The sequence below is a fragment of the Mycteria americana genome, chromosome 14 (genome assembly GCF_035582795.1).
Source record: "Mycteria americana isolate JAX WOST 10 ecotype Jacksonville Zoo and Gardens chromosome 14, USCA_MyAme_1.0, whole genome shotgun sequence".
Taxonomy (NCBI): Eukaryota; Metazoa; Chordata; class Aves; order Ciconiiformes; family Ciconiidae; genus Mycteria; species Mycteria americana.
The window spans coordinates 7,185,777-7,202,062 of NC_134378.1; the positions used below are offsets into that span (position 1 = coordinate 7,185,777).

At 43.4% G+C, this 16,286-nt stretch overlaps 1 protein-coding gene across 2 annotated transcripts; it reads right to left on the reverse strand.

Annotated features, from left to right (window-relative positions):
* Positions 1–1,336: 1,336 nt before the first annotated feature.
* On the reverse strand, positions 1,337–15,745 carry YWHAB (tyrosine 3-monooxygenase/tryptophan 5-monooxygenase activation protein beta). 2 transcript variants are annotated; one of them, XM_075516803.1, is made up of 6 exons: positions 15,629–15,745; positions 7,442–7,742; positions 6,326–6,449; positions 5,119–5,282; positions 3,721–3,816; positions 1,337–3,226 (listed from the first exon to the last, which is right to left on the reverse strand). In XM_075516803.1, exons 2-6 carry the CDS (start codon positions 7,733–7,735, stop codon positions 3,170–3,172), a joined length of 735 nt encoding a protein of 244 aa, XP_075372918.1. In that variant the 5' UTR covers positions 7,736–7,742; positions 15,629–15,745; the 3' UTR covers positions 1,337–3,169. The 2 variants fall into 2 exon arrangements, with proteins under 2 accessions (XP_075372918.1, XP_075372919.1); XM_075516804.1 differs by lacking the exon at positions 15,629–15,745 and adding an exon at positions 15,064–15,209.
* Positions 15,746–16,286: the final 541 nt, after the last annotated feature.

A 16,286-nucleotide genomic window follows, 5' to 3' on the forward strand; every position in this document is an offset into this window, starting at 1 on the left:
ATCTTACCTTCCCAAAAGCCTTCTGGTGGTTTCCCACACCAAACTGCCTCACCCAGAGGTCAGACGAGCATCAGTGCCAGGAATGAGAAGCCACAGCAGCACCAATTAGGTCAGTTAAAAATGTGGAGTACACCCAGACTCTTACTGTGGCTGGGGCAATTGGCATGCCCTTTCCCAAAATGATACAACTACTTGAAAAATTAAGATATTCCCTTAAGTCATCACTGCTGCAGACCACTCTCCTAGGCTCATCATTTCCCCCAAAAGAGAAAGTAAGGACGGGAGATGTCATCTGAGAGAACTGAGGCAGGACAAGTGCTCTATGAACAGGAGGGGCTAGCAGGACCTGGGATTTTTTCTTCTTGGAGCTGCCAATGTCATCAGCAACAATCAGACTGGGAGTTAGTGTGCACTATAAAATCATTTCAGAGCAAGTATGCCTATAAAGGCTGAAGAAAATGACAAAGTAGCAGTAATTACAGATACAAACAGAGGGACCACCACATAACACCACGGCACAGAACAGATCAGGGCTTGATCAGCAGCTAGTTAGATTTTGGCCAATGCCTTTGTAGTGGTCAATCAAAAGAAGCTGAGTGACACTACCCCCAGAGCACACTGTGTCATCCCACTGCAGGAGCGAGAGAGGCTCCGAGAGCAGGAAGGACACTCGCCTCAGCCCCAGCCAACCTCCTCGGTGCTTTTAGGCTCGCTGGTATCAACCAGCCTGGCTATTGCTGTCCACCTCTCCAAGCACTTTATTTGCAGGAAGACACCTCCGCTTGCACCGAAACGTGCATTTGCGCTCCCAGCAGTGCTTTTGCACAGCACCAGCTGGGCAGAGCGGAGTTACCTGGGGTGTACGCAGGCGAGTTCACTCGTGCAGCTGGGTGTGCAAACAGGCGACTGCCAGAGGGCCAGCCGAGGAGCTAACCCTGCGTTCAGAAGTGTGCCTTTAAAGGATTGCCCAGGGAAAAAGCTTTAAATGTAACCAACAGACTTTTCTCATGTACGGTGTGTTCAACCATACAGTATGCCATGACTCATGGCAAGTTAAATAGACATTTACAGTTGCACTTAAGTCCTGCAATCGCAATATATTGTAAGTATGACCTCCACAAAAACGAAGAGAACTGGTGTTCTCTACTACAAATCTGGAGGGGTGTGTAGGGGGAAGGCTCTCTGCAAAGGGATGAGTAATTAAGTATTCACACCATTTGGTAACCATGAATCAATTCACAAAATCCAAGATCTGTACATTTATTAAAGTAAGTGGTGATTTTACTACCACAAGCTTTTTGCCACTAGTATGGCAAAGATAACAGACACAAACAACTGATAAAATTTTTTTTTATTATTCACTTTTGAATTCTTTTACACTTTCCTGATTATTTTGTGTAAGGTGAAACTAGAACTGTTTAAAAGACATACACGAATCTAGTACATCAATAACCAGGTATTTCTTTTTGCTATACTATTCTCACAACCACGTGTGTGCTAGGCAATATAACCGTCACAGAAGCAAACTTTAGGCAGAATACTGGTCAGTAAAAACAAAGCGAAAAGAGCTACCAGATATACAGACAGGCTCGGTTCCACATTCACTACTGCATTTATCAAGCGCCAAGTATTAACTGCACAATTTGTTCAGCTAGTAGAGGGGAGTTTTAAAATCAGTGCATGAAATTCTCTTCAGCAGACAGATGGACAGACAAACAGATGGATCCTATACCTAAGTGGAATGTGAAAGTAAGGGGGATGATACCACGAGACTGATAGGTGACTATTCCTAATCTTCTCCACTGCATTATTCACGCAACTCTTAACTAGGTTTTATTTAATGGGACATGTTTGAAACATAACTAGGTGAGGACGTTTGGAGCTCAAATATTACAAGCGTTACAAATGTGTAGGTCTGCATTCCAGTACAATAAATGGGAAATCCTGAATAGTTGAGCCAGATCCTGGTACTACCAAAAAAATGGCAGACGAGCTGAAGACTGCAACAGCACTGGCAGCTCTCAAACATCCAAGAGAGAAACCTGTCCTCAAGCAGACTCAGGTCTCACCCACCATCCTGACATCACCCATAATCAAAGAAAGGATGACGCGTATGTGGGAGTCCAAAATTGCTTTAATGGAGTTTAAACAGGTGAGAGGGTCAAGGATGAACAGAGTCCAATGGGAGAAAAACTTCTATAAAGCGAACTTAAAGATGGCTCAGTGGATTACTTAAGAAATTTTCAGGATAAATTCAAAACGGGAATACCATGGAGATTTCGATTCACCTAAGAGTAAAGTAATGCAAAAGTGGCAGATCACTTCATGGTATCATCCAAACTAATAAGGCCATTCAAAAAATTGAATCTTCTCCTATTGCAAGTCCATGGTAGTGAACCAAGAATTCTCACTACTGAAAAATATCTAAGGTATAATTAGGTACGTTATTGCTGTGGGAAGGGGCTTAGTCATGCATGTCGTATGAGCATGAAAGCACTTTTAGAAGTCAAATCCCAGTTATCTGCCAGTGTAAAGAATTTGGAAATCAAGCTGCTAACTCCCCCGTTACCCTCCCCCCCCAAAACAAACCCCAATCCCCAGAAAGATAGGATTGACAAAGTGAGCTTTTGACTGAAAGCGGTGCCTCAGACTTGGTTACAAATGTCTACAGAGTGTGCCTGTTAAACTAATTCATAGCCGTGTTACTAACTGGAATGCCATACATCGGACTGTTTTCCTTCCATGCCCCAGTGTCACAATAGAATCTCTATAACTTTCTGTACAACTTTACAAGAGAATTGTACTTCGACTATTTTGGTGCCAAATTAAGCTTGCCAGAGTTACATAATTGATGTCTACTTTTCTACCAATAAGAGTTTTGTAAAGTCAATTGCAATCACAAAACCCATAATCACAGTGTTCAGTTAAAAATATAAACACGGTAATCATAACTGTAAATGTTCATAATAGGAAAGTTCGGAATGCCATTATAATAACCGACCTCCGCTTTAAGTACACAGAACACCAACCAACCGTTTTTACCCCACAGACAGTTTTTGCTACGTTGAGGTTGTGAAAGTCGATGTACTATTCTTTTTGCTTGTCGCACAAAGGGATATATGTGTAGGATACAGGGTGACATTGAACATATAGTGAAGCGTGACAGCCATTAGTTCTCTCCCTCCCCAGCATCCCCTTCATCTCCCTGGTTTTCCGACGTCCATAGCTGTAAGAAAACACAAACATGTTTATGCTGAAAGCACACAGTTAATTACAATTGTCAGGAAAGGGAAGACAGCATAATTAGCAGTAGCTGTGCAATTTTCTCAGCCAAGAGCAACACAGAGCTGAACTTAACAGTAAAGCTAAAGGATAACGAACTAGAAAATGGGCAGAGGATTACAAGTAAAAAGCCAGCAAAAGTTTGCAAGCTCAACACAAAGACAAGCTGGCTGTTGAGAACAGACAAAGTGGACTTTCTGTTACAAAAAACCTGAGTTTGTTGCAGTGGTTAACAAGTAATTTCTGGTTTAAACAAGCAAGTCTAACTGGTCTGGTTACAAAAAGCAGTGCAGTTAAGCCATGCAGTTAATGCCTCAGAAAAGGCTTTTAATAGCACAGAACCACCTAAGTCTTCAGATGCTGAGTCCCACTTAGTGGAGTCCAGCGGCCTAAAGAAGTACCAGCGCTCAGCGCAGCGGTTTGCCCCGTGATACTTACGGTGAGGTTGTCTCTAAGCAGCTGCATGATGAGAGTGCTGTCTTTGTAAGACTCTTCATTCAGCGTGTCCAGCTCTGCTATCGCTTCATCAAATGCCTAAAAATATGCAAGACAGCACTTTCACATTCTGCGCTCTGAATTCACTTCTGCTTACACAGAGCTTACAAATTTGCCACATTACCATGCAAATTCTGTGACAAAAGCTTCCAATATTTTTCTTTTCCACCAAGAGAAGAAATGTAAAACAAAGTGAGCACCAGATCACTAGACAACCAGTGGGAAAATAGAAGTCTTCAGGGGGGTGCAGATTAAAGCCCAGAACAACTTTTCTGCCATGCCAATACCAAGTACTGAAAAGGCAAGCACACTCTCTGTCATACTGAAGAATGATTCACACAGCTTGCAGTCAGGTTTAAGAGGAACACTTAAAAGCAATACTTTCATTAAAAATGAAGGCCTCACTGGTCCAAATTGGCAGTAAAAGACAAAGGGTACCACTAAATTGATCTATGTATTGCACATGAGTAGGTAGGAAAGAAAATGAAGACAAGGGTTTTTTGACAGGGGGGTGGAAGGTTTTGGATTTTGTTTCAAAAGAGCACAGGAAATCAGCCATTCTTCCTATCGATCTGTTGCACATGAAAGCCCAAGCTGCAAGCCTGAGAGCTGAGAGCCATGAGTAAGTGCTATTTCTTCATTCAGGTTTCAAACAGATGCAAGCATGTTAACTAAAAAGCCGGAACAGCAGCTTTGCACAGCAAAACATTACTTGTTACAAAGTATTATTAAAGCACATATTAAGAACACAAAGATTCACCTAATGCCATATTATTCAAGTTACTACCAGATAACTTTCACAGATGCAAAAAGCTCCATTTAGAAGGCTCTAATCATATTTTAAGGAGAAGGCTAAGACAAAAATGACTAGCTATTTGTTTGGCACAACCCATCACACAAGCTTTTTAGTCTCTGGAGAGAGAGGCACACACAAACACGCAGCTACACAAGGACATTTAGGGCTACGACTGTAGTCGCAAAGATGACACTGTGTATTTGCTAAGTGTTCAAATTTAAATATTTCACTTTAGAAGTGCTAAATTAATCCAAGTGTTTTCAAATTTGACACAAGCGCATTGTAACAGAATTACACGGAAATAAGAAGAGGCACTTTGTCTCCCCTTTCACTGGATCAACTGCACTAGCAAATTAGCTTTTCTTAAAGCTAAGCTAGTCTAGCTAACTTACCTGAAAATATACTACGATGACAATACTTTAAAGATGACAGCATTTTTAAGGAATTTGATATGAAAAAGCATAGTCATCTACAAAGTGTTATTGCAACCATGTAATTATCTCCTTACCCTCCACAAAAATTGGTAATATGAAGAGTCTGCTTACCGTCTTTGCCAGATTACAGGCTTTTTCAGGAGAATTTAGTATCTCGTAGTAGAAGACAGAGAAATTTAGAGCCAAACCGAGTCGAATGGGGTGTGTTGGCTGCATCTCTTTCTTACTAATTTCAAATGCCTCCTGGTAAGCTTGCTGAGAGTTTGCTACTGTTGCTGCAAGAAGTAATTACAAGTATATTAATGCACAGTACATCGCTGTACTTCATAGGGGAAGCTATTATATTCTTGGTCCAGACTATCATGCCACCAGAAATTCATACAATTACATATGCACAGACGCTTCTTTCAATGTTTTTAGATGTAAAAGCCTACCACTGGCTGAACTACTAAGGCAGAAATATTTGTTCAGATAAAGCTTTGAGCTATGGAAATTGAATTCAACATTTTAAGAGTCTTAAAATGAAATTTATTCAAAATAAATTCCAACCAATCCAAACGCACATAAGCTCTACCTAAGTCAAAGTGTACTGTGATTAAACACTCACTTCCAGCCTAGCTGAAAAAGCAGTAGTTCTGAATAATAAATCCAGACAAAACCATATGGGGAAGAAGAGGTATCTAAACTACCTATTTAATCCGAAGGAAACATTTAGCAGGTGGGTCACAAACTTCGTATTTCAGTTTGGGATTTCAGAGGAGAGACAACAGTCCCTTCCTGGCTAACGGGTAACAATAAGCTCCAGAATGGCATCAAACTAAGTTTGCAAGACACGGACTACATCAGACACTCACCAGGAATTCAGGCACAGTTTAGCATTGCTTTACCATTTCAGGATTTATTGGCTTGGGACCCAGTAACCCAATATCCCATATTTGCACGCAGAAAGCTTGCAAACAGCAAAGACTTGCAAGCTAAATTCATAGTTTAAACAAGAGATGATAGGAACAAAGCATTGTCCATGAGAAAAAACATATTCTCCAGGAAAAGGATTTTACACTGCCAAATATGCTTGAAAATCAGTCACTGAGATCAGGGGCTGCAAGCAGAATTTGACTGGTTTGATGAACATCTGTCAATCACTTTTATTAATTTCAGTGAAGTCTTTCTCTAAAAGTGCCTTGCACTGCACCCGTCTTCAATACTACAGAGCAATAGCAAAAAAAAATACTTCATGTTAGGGGAAAAGAACACAAGTATTTTTTATACTTTATTCTGCTCGGCCCCCAGCAGAATGAGAGATTTCATCTCTACTTACTTTGCTTATTGTCCCCAGATGCCACCTCTGAGAGGTATCTGTAGTAATCGCCTTTCATTTTCAAATAGAAGACCTTGCTTTCTGGCTGCGTGGCATTGACAATAAGGTATTTATCCAGGAGTTCCTGAGAAAGGAAACATCACTTTTTTTTCCCCAAGTCATAAAAATAACTTCTGAAACAGAGCCTTTTTTACAATTGTAAGCATGAACTGTTAAAACATTGACAATGACTTATGTACAACCACATGTTAATCACTTTGCCTACTGTTGTCTAAACTCAGAAAAAAAGAGAAACTACTTGTACCTTAATCCCTGGAAAGCAGAAAACTTGCTGTATTGAGGCCATCCACAGTTCACTCCTGCAGAACCTAATGGCTAGCAGGGCTTAAGACTGCAAAGATTTTCCTTGAAATACACTGATGCAAACTTACGTCCACAACCAAGCTAATGAAAAGCAGCAGCTTGATGTTAGCACAAGTCTGGTCACTTTTGCTGCCACAAATTTGAATTCTACACAGAGCAGTGAAATTATCCACAACTGATTCTATCTGCAACTGCAGCTGAAAAGCTGAATAGTGGCACAGTCAGCACACGTGCATTCAGAGAGAGATGCAAAGACTGACAGTACTGACAGCAACTGCTCCCGACAGATCTTTAGCAAACTGAACAGCAAGAAAAAGAATCCCTCTCATCTAAGTGAAAGAAACAGCAAAACCGGTTTGGGGGAAGAAGTACACACCTTCTCCATCCAAAAAAAGTACTAAACAAGTCTCAGGACATCAGCATTCATTAACGAAAGAATTTAAATGGTAGGCTTTTTAGCAGGACTCATGCCAGTGCCCCAGATCTACATTTGTTTTCATAGCTGCTGGCCAGGGGTCTTCAACGTTGCCTTGTCTGCTTTTTTCTATTAAAAAAAATACTATTTTATAACAAGTAAGAATCCAACAAATTCCCTAAGAAACAAAACTAGATGACTTAGGAGCTAGAACCGGCTATGCAAAATTATTTCCTTGCTAAGGTGCTGCAGCGTCTACAGCCCTACTAAGATTCCTTAAGCCTCTCTGAAGAATGCAGCAGTACTAACTACTGTTATTTTTGCTGTTGGATTATTACCAGAACATCATTGCAGATATCCTGCAATTCAGCCTCAATTTTCTCACGATATTCTCTTCCCATCTGCTGTTTCTTCTCATTCCTCTCTGTTTTCTGTTCAATGCTGGAAATTACACGCCAGGACGAGCGACGGGCACCAACCACATTCTTGTAGGCAACTGAGAGTAGATTCCTTTCTTCATTGGACAGTTCATGTCCTTGCTCAGTGACAGCCTTCATAGCAGCAGCCATGTCATCGTAACGCTCAGCCTGTTCAGCCAGTTTGGCTTTCTGTACCAACTCACTTTTATCCATGGCTCTCCTGTAATTAGTGGGGAATAAAAATAGAGAAAAATGTCTCTTGATTGTCTGCACTGTGGAAGTTAATGCTGACGGGTGAAGCAGAACTCACAGTCACTAGTAAGTGGGAAATCTATCAACTCTAATAAAGTAACATGAAGGGTTTCTTTTTAAGAATTTATATGACCTTTTTCCAAATATGTATAATTTCTATGTGTAAATGACTAATCACAATCCTGAAGATATGTAAGCATTATGCTTCAAAATGCAGGAAAATTCATATTGGCATTAAGCACAGCACATCGATATGTTTCCTGTGTAAGTCTCTCCCCTTTTCTATACTGGCCACAGCTCAGCCTGGGAGACACTGCATGTTCTAACCCAGAAACCACCAGTTTTGGTTGTTTTTTCGGTTTTTTGTTTGTTTGTTTTCCCCCCACAATTATACAACAGCAACTACTTAGGAGCATTGAAGCATTGGACAGCTCTCCTCCTGACACGGAAGATTTTTTGCACAGTACACGAGATGTTTCTATGGGTTTAAATAAACCATACCCAGTAAAGCTGTAGTTGTTGGCAACTATGGAAAGTACATTTATACTGTTCTGCCAGAAATTTTTTTTTTTATACATGTATCAACATACATATAACGGACAATTTACACACCTAGGGTGGCTGCAGTTTCAGGTTTTAAAGACCTTTCAAATAACACCAGCATTCACAAAAACTGAATGGGATGTGGCCCAAGTGATGGTCACTACTGCAAAACTAATTGCTTATATGGAAACAACTTGTTTATAATTTCTGATAATGCAGTTTAGCAACTAAAGTGAAGAAAAACACATCACATGACCACGAGGTCCCTGAAGAGCTTGAGCAATGAAAAATGAAGTTAGTAAGGAACGTGTCATTGAGGCAGCTTGAGTGTTGCTTACTTCTACGAGACAATGCTAACATATAGTTAACTCAGCCATTGAGCTACCAACCTTATACTCAACCACCTAGGGCCAGGTTCACAGGAAAACTTAAACAAGTTTCTTTGCCTTTATCAAAGTAAGTGGACCTCAATACCTCACAAACTCCCAGACACCCCAAATCAATCTGTAAAATTTCTCCAGGTGCATAGGTTCATTTTTGGACAGACCGAGAACTGGGTCTGAATTCTTGTCAGTACTGAGCAATAATGTTCCTCTTCTACTCCCTAAACCCCAGTCAGGACTCTCACTGTCCAGATAAGAAGTTTTCAGGCTGAGACCTAACAGCCTAAAAAACAACTTCTAAAAGAACAATAAAAAGCAAACAAGAACAATAAGTTTACAATTGTCTTTCATAGGCTTCTGTTCATTAGACAAGCGTCTACAGCCCTATTAGAACCACCAACAGGCTGAAAGCAATTGCTGTAGCCTTCTCCCCGACCCTCTCCTTTGAAGATCCCAGTCTGACAGGCTCTTGATGGAGAATGTCTCGCACACATTGCTCAGCTTGTATTTTAATCCAAGTATCACCTACCACACTATTATACAGGGAAACCAGTCCCCCACACTAAATCCTCAACTAGGACACTGAGATGCAGACCCAAATTCCCATCGTGTGTATGAGCAGTTCCAGCATTTCCTACTGCCAAGGACAGAGTCCTAACTACAAAATTATTTTGGGATAAGCGTATTCAATCCCTCCAGCTGAAGATACTCCACTTTAGAAAAAAAAAAAAAAAATCACCCAAGATATCAAGTCAAACATTGTTATCTTTGTTATTTCACACGAAAGCTCTTGAAGTAAACCCAGCAACCAAATGTCCTACCTGCTATATATCTGCAAGTCACACTCAATCCTGCTTGCATTTGATCCTTTGCAGATCTAGCCTAATGCATCCATCCATGTAAGGCACTCAGTAAGGATATGTAATGCTGAAACCAGCCCCCTGGAAAGAGCCCTCTTGCAGACTTGTAAGTAAAGCTGGGCTGCAGTTCAGTTCCATTTAAAATACTGTGTTTAAACTAGTGGATTCTGGCACCTATTAAAAGGTGACACACAGACTTCAGACCGAAGCCCTCAACAGGACAGACTGACTGCGGGTAGCAGTGTGACAAGTTCTTGTAAGGCATGATTAATTTGGCTCTGTCTTCCCCAAGAGGCTTTTACCATGGGGATATGCTATGTTATCACTTGCTTCTGCAGGCTTATCAAAAGGGTAGCTCCTGAGGATGGAAAAGGATAAGTGGAATTTGTGATGTGCATTTTTTCTCCCTATTCTGAAGCATATCATAGTACCAATGCATAACAAGCCTAAGGAAATCATCAGACCATTTACCACTGAAAGAACCCATGCCACTTTTCACTGTTGAGTCTATCAAACCTCGTAAACCATTCCCTTAACTCAGCACTAAATTTAGACTATGTGCTTAACGCAGGAAGTAATTTGTGAGCGGCATTTCTCTACCCACTCACTAAAATCTGGACATGTACAAAGTACACCTGAAGAATGCTTTTTATATTACAAGAGACAACTTTAAGTAAAAGGGCATTTAAACAAAACAGTTTCAGAGCAGTTCTAGTTTTCTCACAGTCTGCACAGCTTCTAGAAGCATTTCTGTTGCAACCGTCTTTTCTTCTTCTTAGGGAATGTGATTATTATGTAGAAAAAGCCTGCTTATTGAAGTCCAGAGGCAAGTAGCTCCAACAGAGTTTACATTTTGCCATTGAAAGGTCAGTTTTATCTTTGATCTGCACTTTGCCAATACTGGTCTAATTTGTAGACAAGTCATCCGTGCAGAATTCCGTTTACAAACAATATAGAGTTTAGTTTAGAGATGGCGCAGAGTTTGTTTTATCAAGCTCACTGACATATTTATCTTTAGATGTAAGTCAGTTCACGGCAGTCAATGGGTTCATATAAGGACACATGAAGGAAATCACACAGGGAACTGAAAGGGCATAAAGACCTAGTGGATAAAAGAGATCCAGAAACCAGTTTAACATATCAATTATACAGGCGAAATACCAGCACAAAGCATTAGAATGTTGTTTCTCAACAAACAACTTTCCTCAGTAATGTAACTAATTTATGCACATCTTAAATGTAACTCAAACTGATTACTCAAGATGGAGTTCCTCAGAACTTCACTGGCTTAGTTTTGACATAAAAATTCAGTATGCAGGGGCTTGAGTTGTTTAGTTAATTTATCTTACTATCTGTACTGTTAGTAGGTTTGTTATGAAACACAAAGTATTACTGAGTAACATGGATTTAACAGAACTTAAACGCAGTAAGGAAATCATTGCCCACACCAAAGTATCTGCAATCGACAGTAAGCCTACCATTATTTCGTTCACAGGGTGCTGCAAAAAGGAACACTTAAAATCCTTATTTGATTCTCCATTGCTTACCTTGTTAGAAGCTTGGAGAGAGCTTTGCAGAGCTATGCTGGCTTGAGCTCCAAAAGAGGGAAGCGTTTGCCAGAAGGAAAAAAGATACAAGGAAAGGAGTGATGTTTGAAAAGGCAAAGAAGCAACTATCAGTTATAACTGGTCCCTCCCACAGAGGGGATGAAAGCTACACTCTAACAATGGATCAGTGTGCCACAGTCTGAAACAAGCAAAGCCTACAGCTAAAAATACTCCTAGGCCACAAACAGAAGCCATCTAACAAAGGTTACCTGCAGCTAGGAGCAAAACACACAAAGGTGATGAACAGGAGGCCGACAGGAATGATCTATTCTAGCACTAATGAAGCCATGCCATGTCGGCAAGGGGGAAAGAGGGAAGATGGAAAAAGGAGTGGAGACGTGCAGATCACAGCCATGGAGAAGGCCTAACAGTTGCCTGTTCTAAGCAGAAGTTTCTCATATTAGATGCGTTAATACATTTCAAATTCTTAAGACTCTGTCTTCTTAAGAATCTGTCAAACCACAACATAGTAGCCCTCCAAAAAGAAGTGGCTGGACACTACTTACAATCAGGAATGCCAACCACTAGCCAGCAGCTGCAGCCAATAGTACCAGCTGCCAGAAATCTGAATCACCCTAAATCCCACACTCAAATTTTGTTTTTCCCATCCATCTCCCATACAGCCTAAGTTCTTTCAATCTCTCTTACAAATGCAGAATAGCATGTATACAGGTACTGAAAGTTACAAGTGCTTACTTCCCACCCCCAGAAAAGCTTTATGCCTGTGTAGACAGGACTCTGAAACATATTACAAAGCATCAAAGGTAGAGAATCAAAGGTCAGAACCTGCAAAACACATTAGTTTGTAACTGCCTTGCTACTTTTAGTGGAAGATGCAGTAAGAAGGGGATGGTGCGACCATCCTGGGAACAGCACCTGAGGTCAGTACACCCACAGATCTTTCAAGAGTGGATGGACACACACAACTGGAGGTTTACATCTCAGTAACAGCTGAGGAGTAAAACATACAGATAACATTATTCAGAAGACTGCAGGAGCTTGAGAACTACATCTTACTGCTCAGCAGTTACTACGCCTGCTTCGTAGCCTTTATTGTTTCCAATCTCGATGAGCTGTTTAGGACAAAGCCAAAACAGATCAGAAGTAACTGTGTTTAAAGTCTGCAGAAATCAAATGAAAACTGACACTGAAAAAATCCAGCTTATATAACATATCGAACTGACAAGACAATACTAATAAGCCTACGTTGGCCTGAAGTCTGCTGCTCTCGATGACCTCTTCTTCTGATGCTAATTAACTCATTGATTTGTGTGTACTGTTTTTCTCTTTATAGCAAGCATTAGAATCTATCAAACACTTCCACTTTGTAAAAAAATTGGTGAGAAAGCAGTGTTGTTACTGGTTTGACATACGGGTCCCTAATGAGTCGAGAGGCAGGTTAGCAGACCTGCATGTTTCACTGTGAGAAATGAATGTAAAACCAGATTTGGTGAAATGGGATGCAATCATACTTCTCAGTCCCAAACTCCGTAAGTCCATTCAAATTATAACAGAAAAAGCAGCAGACTGGTACAAAATCTGTAGTTCCATCTTCCACCAATACATGAACATACCTTATTTGATTTCTGGATGAGCAATTCATTCCGAAATTAAACATTCATATAAGGTAAGTGGTATTTCAAATTACAGTTCTATAATTACAGAGAGTAAAAGCTTTGGAGATAATATTTCTAAAACAAATGGAAAATAATTCAGGTACACACAGGCTGACACAAGTATCTGCATGATGTTGATGGCATTCACTGTCAAGTAGACATCGCTCCCAACAGATATTCTTTACAGGAAAGGAACCAACTCTCTTTAAATGGAGTGCAAGTAACCTTCCTTGCTTTATCGTAGTATTAGGCATTTGACTTCATTAGCTGTGTTTCTCTATTTTGGTTCCCTCAAAGGCTACCATGTATTCTTAAATAACTGATTAGAAAATTAACGTGTCTGGTAAGATCTAAACAGTGAAATCTTCCACAACTGTCAAGAGCTTGGGTATAACAAGTTCAGTAAAATATACTGCAAACATAGTGAGGGAAAAAGGAAAATGACTTCATAGTTGTGATATTCTTGCTGACCTTGTGCAGCACATAACTTTAGCCTCCTCTGCATCTGCTGATTAACTGTATGCCCTGGCCTTCAGCTCAAATCTTTATGCAAATGTTCAGATAACATTAACATTCTACAAAGCCATGCCTAAACCTGCTCTGGCCATCTTCTGCCATCATTACTTATTGCTTCCTAAAACTGACCAATATATTTTTTGAATAAAATGACATTTAACTGCTTTCAATCTCCACAGACAATTATGAAATTTTTATGACAAGTACCAATAGCGTGTAGGGATACTGATATTGTATGGACAACTCTAATTTAATGACAGTAGCCTTGTTCTTAATGTCATTTAAATGAGGGACTGCAGGCTGAAAAGCACTGCACAGCTACATACCTATGGCACTTCGCACAGGACAGCTGCAGGTGGAGACAAGCACGCAGTTCCACAGTACAATATACTTACATGGTAACACCTTTTTGTTCCAACTAGCAGAATTGGTTTTGGCTAGAGTCCAGGTGGAAATAGTGAGTTATCCCAAAAAATCTTCCCCCAGGCATAAAGTTCATGCCAAACTAATGTATTCATATCACAGGTAAATCGCTTGTGTTAATAATAAACTGGGAGTATTTATATTACAGGGTGCGGCAAAGAGTGTGGCCATATAAAAAACACACTACTATAACGTCTAGTCTTATTGAGACATATTAGGATACCAGACGGATTAGAGTACTAGCTTTTTACCTCATTATTCAAATCATTATTTACTTAACTCCTCCTCATCTGAGTTTATTCACATGCAGCACAAAAAGCTGCATACTGGCAAAGGCCTGCTGAGAAAAAAAAAAAAAAAGACTCAACATCAAAATAGCAGAGATCAGAACATGCGGTACTGACATAATGAGGTTGAGAAAACTGCACTAGGCCCATCTGTGCAACGAGTCTATCACTTTATTGGTACCAATTTAATAAACAAAATATTATACAGGCTATATTTTTGCAGTCCTTTAATATGAAGAGTGAAAAGGCACTAGCATTCTTACTTGTGTTTTTTTTTCCTAGACCAGTTTCTCTCGTTATTATTTTAAAATAAAAGCAAGCTTTTCTTTATGAAAAGAAGTATTAAAATTTCTGACTGAGGTGTCCCGCAGCAGTGAACGTATAAAGGCACAAATATTCCTACAGCCACTGAAGTTACAAAACCTTACAAATGTTCTCAAACTCCCTGATATTTGTATGTAGGAATTGAGCTTTTATGGTGCTGCATGATGTGCAGTTTGTTTTCCTACCACCAGAAAACTTATTTTAACTATTAACAAGGAATTTAGCTGAAAGCAACCGATTTATATTGTGATCTTTGATTTAGATGCATTTTTGCTCCCATATGCTAACACAGTGACTGTATGCCACTGACATGTGATCATCCCAATTAATATCTGATTAAACATACCTCAAATAAAACCTATGGCTGTTAGTTTGGGGTTACTGCCCAGCCTTTTTGCAGACTGGGGCTGGCTTGAAGCAAGCTTCGTTCCCTCTGGAGTCCTCCCTAAACGCACCCCTATTCCCAAATGGCAAATAATAATAAAATCATTTCGTTTCCTTCTCAAGTGTTCACGACATTTCTGTGATAGCCCCTGGTCCTCCGTGAGCAGGCTCATACAAACCGGCACAGAAACGGCCCCTCCCCTCTCAGGCGGAAAGGGCCCAGCATTTCGGCTGGGCACAGAGCTCCTGCTTCGGTGAAGCTGCGAGGACGCCCCAACCCCTCTCCCGGTTTGGGGCCGTGAACACAGGAGCCTTGGGGACGAGGAGGGCTGTCACCGATACTGACCCTGGCGTGGCGGGGCTCGCTGTCCTTCCTCCCCCGGCCGCCGGGCAGCGGAGCCCTTCACCGCCGCTGGCCGCTCGGTACAGGTGTGCGCGGCCGGGCCTCGCCCTCCGGGGAGCAAGTGAGTCACTCGGGGCGGGGCAGGGCAGGGCCGGGCGCTCGGGGAGGAGGCGGCGCCGCCCGCTCGGGCTCCGCTGCGGCAGCCGCGGGAGGGTCACACCGTTACTCGGAGCGGGGAGGAGGGGGGCACGACCCGCCGCCCCCCCCCCCCTCCCCTCCCCTCCGCGCGGGAACCCTCCCGCAGCGCGCCGGAGGCAGCCCCCCGCGGCCTAGCTGCGGCCTCCGACGCCCCTCCCCGCCGCGGGGCTGCGCCGGCCCAGCCGGCGGGGAGGAGCGGGCCCAGCCGGCGGAGAGGCGGGGGGGGGGGGGCAGGCCGGGGAGGCCTCCCCCGCACCCTCCCGCGGGCGCCAGCGGGGCCGGCGCGGCCCAACCCCAGCGGCGGGGGAAGGGCGGGGTGGGGAGCCCGGGCGGCGGGCGGGGCCGGCGGGGAGGGGCCCGGGACCCTCACCTGGCGGGGGCGGCGGCACCGCGGCCTGGATCCCGGCGGGCGAGGCGACTCGGAGCGCGGCGGCCGCTCGGCGCACGCACACACACCCTGCGGCGCTGCGGCCCCGCTTCCGGCGCCGCCGACACGCCCCTTCCGGCGCCAGGGGGCGCCACCGCCCCTCCCGCCTCCCCATTGGGCCGGCGGGCGCCAGCCGGCTCTCGGTTGCTATAGCGACGGGGGGGGGGGGCTGAGCCCCCGCCCGGCCCACCCGCCTCCGTGGGGGAGCCCTGCGCGTGCCCCCACCCCCCGCTGCGCGCGCTCCCGCCCAGGCGCGCGCCGCCGCCCTCCCCTTCAGCCCCCTCAGCCGGCGCGGGCGGGCCCGGCTCCGTCGCCCCGGGCTCGGCGGAGGGAGCCGGGCCAGGCGGCGGGGCGGGCGCCTCTCCTCGGCGCGGCGCTCCCTCAGAGAAGCTGAGGTGGCCGAGGGCCTGGCCGCCCCCGCCTGCTGCGCGAGCCCACCCCGGGCTCCATAGGCGGCAGGGCCTGCTTATCTGTCACACCTTGGCACCCTTTAGGCTGGGAGCTCTTTGTCGTGTTTGAGCTCGTTTCACAGGCGGAGGGCGATCGCTGCTGCGTCTCTAGTCAATGCCAACCTCAACGAAGAGGAGGGGTGGGTATCTAG

Excerpts from the sequence above, each read along its gene's own strand:
- YWHAB (XM_075516803.1), bottom strand. The coding sequence starts at position 7,735 with ATGGATAAAAGTGAGTTGGTACAGAAAGCCAAACTGGCTGAACAGGCT. Across the intron at positions 5,283-6,325 it reads ATCTGGGGACAATAAGCAAA|CAACAGTAGCAAACTCTCAG; the intron begins GTAAGTAGAGAT and ends TACTTCTTGCAG. Across the intron at positions 3,227-3,720 it reads TGCTTAGAGACAACCTCACC|CTATGGACGTCGGAAAACCA; the intron begins GTAAGTATCACG and ends GTTTTCTTACAG.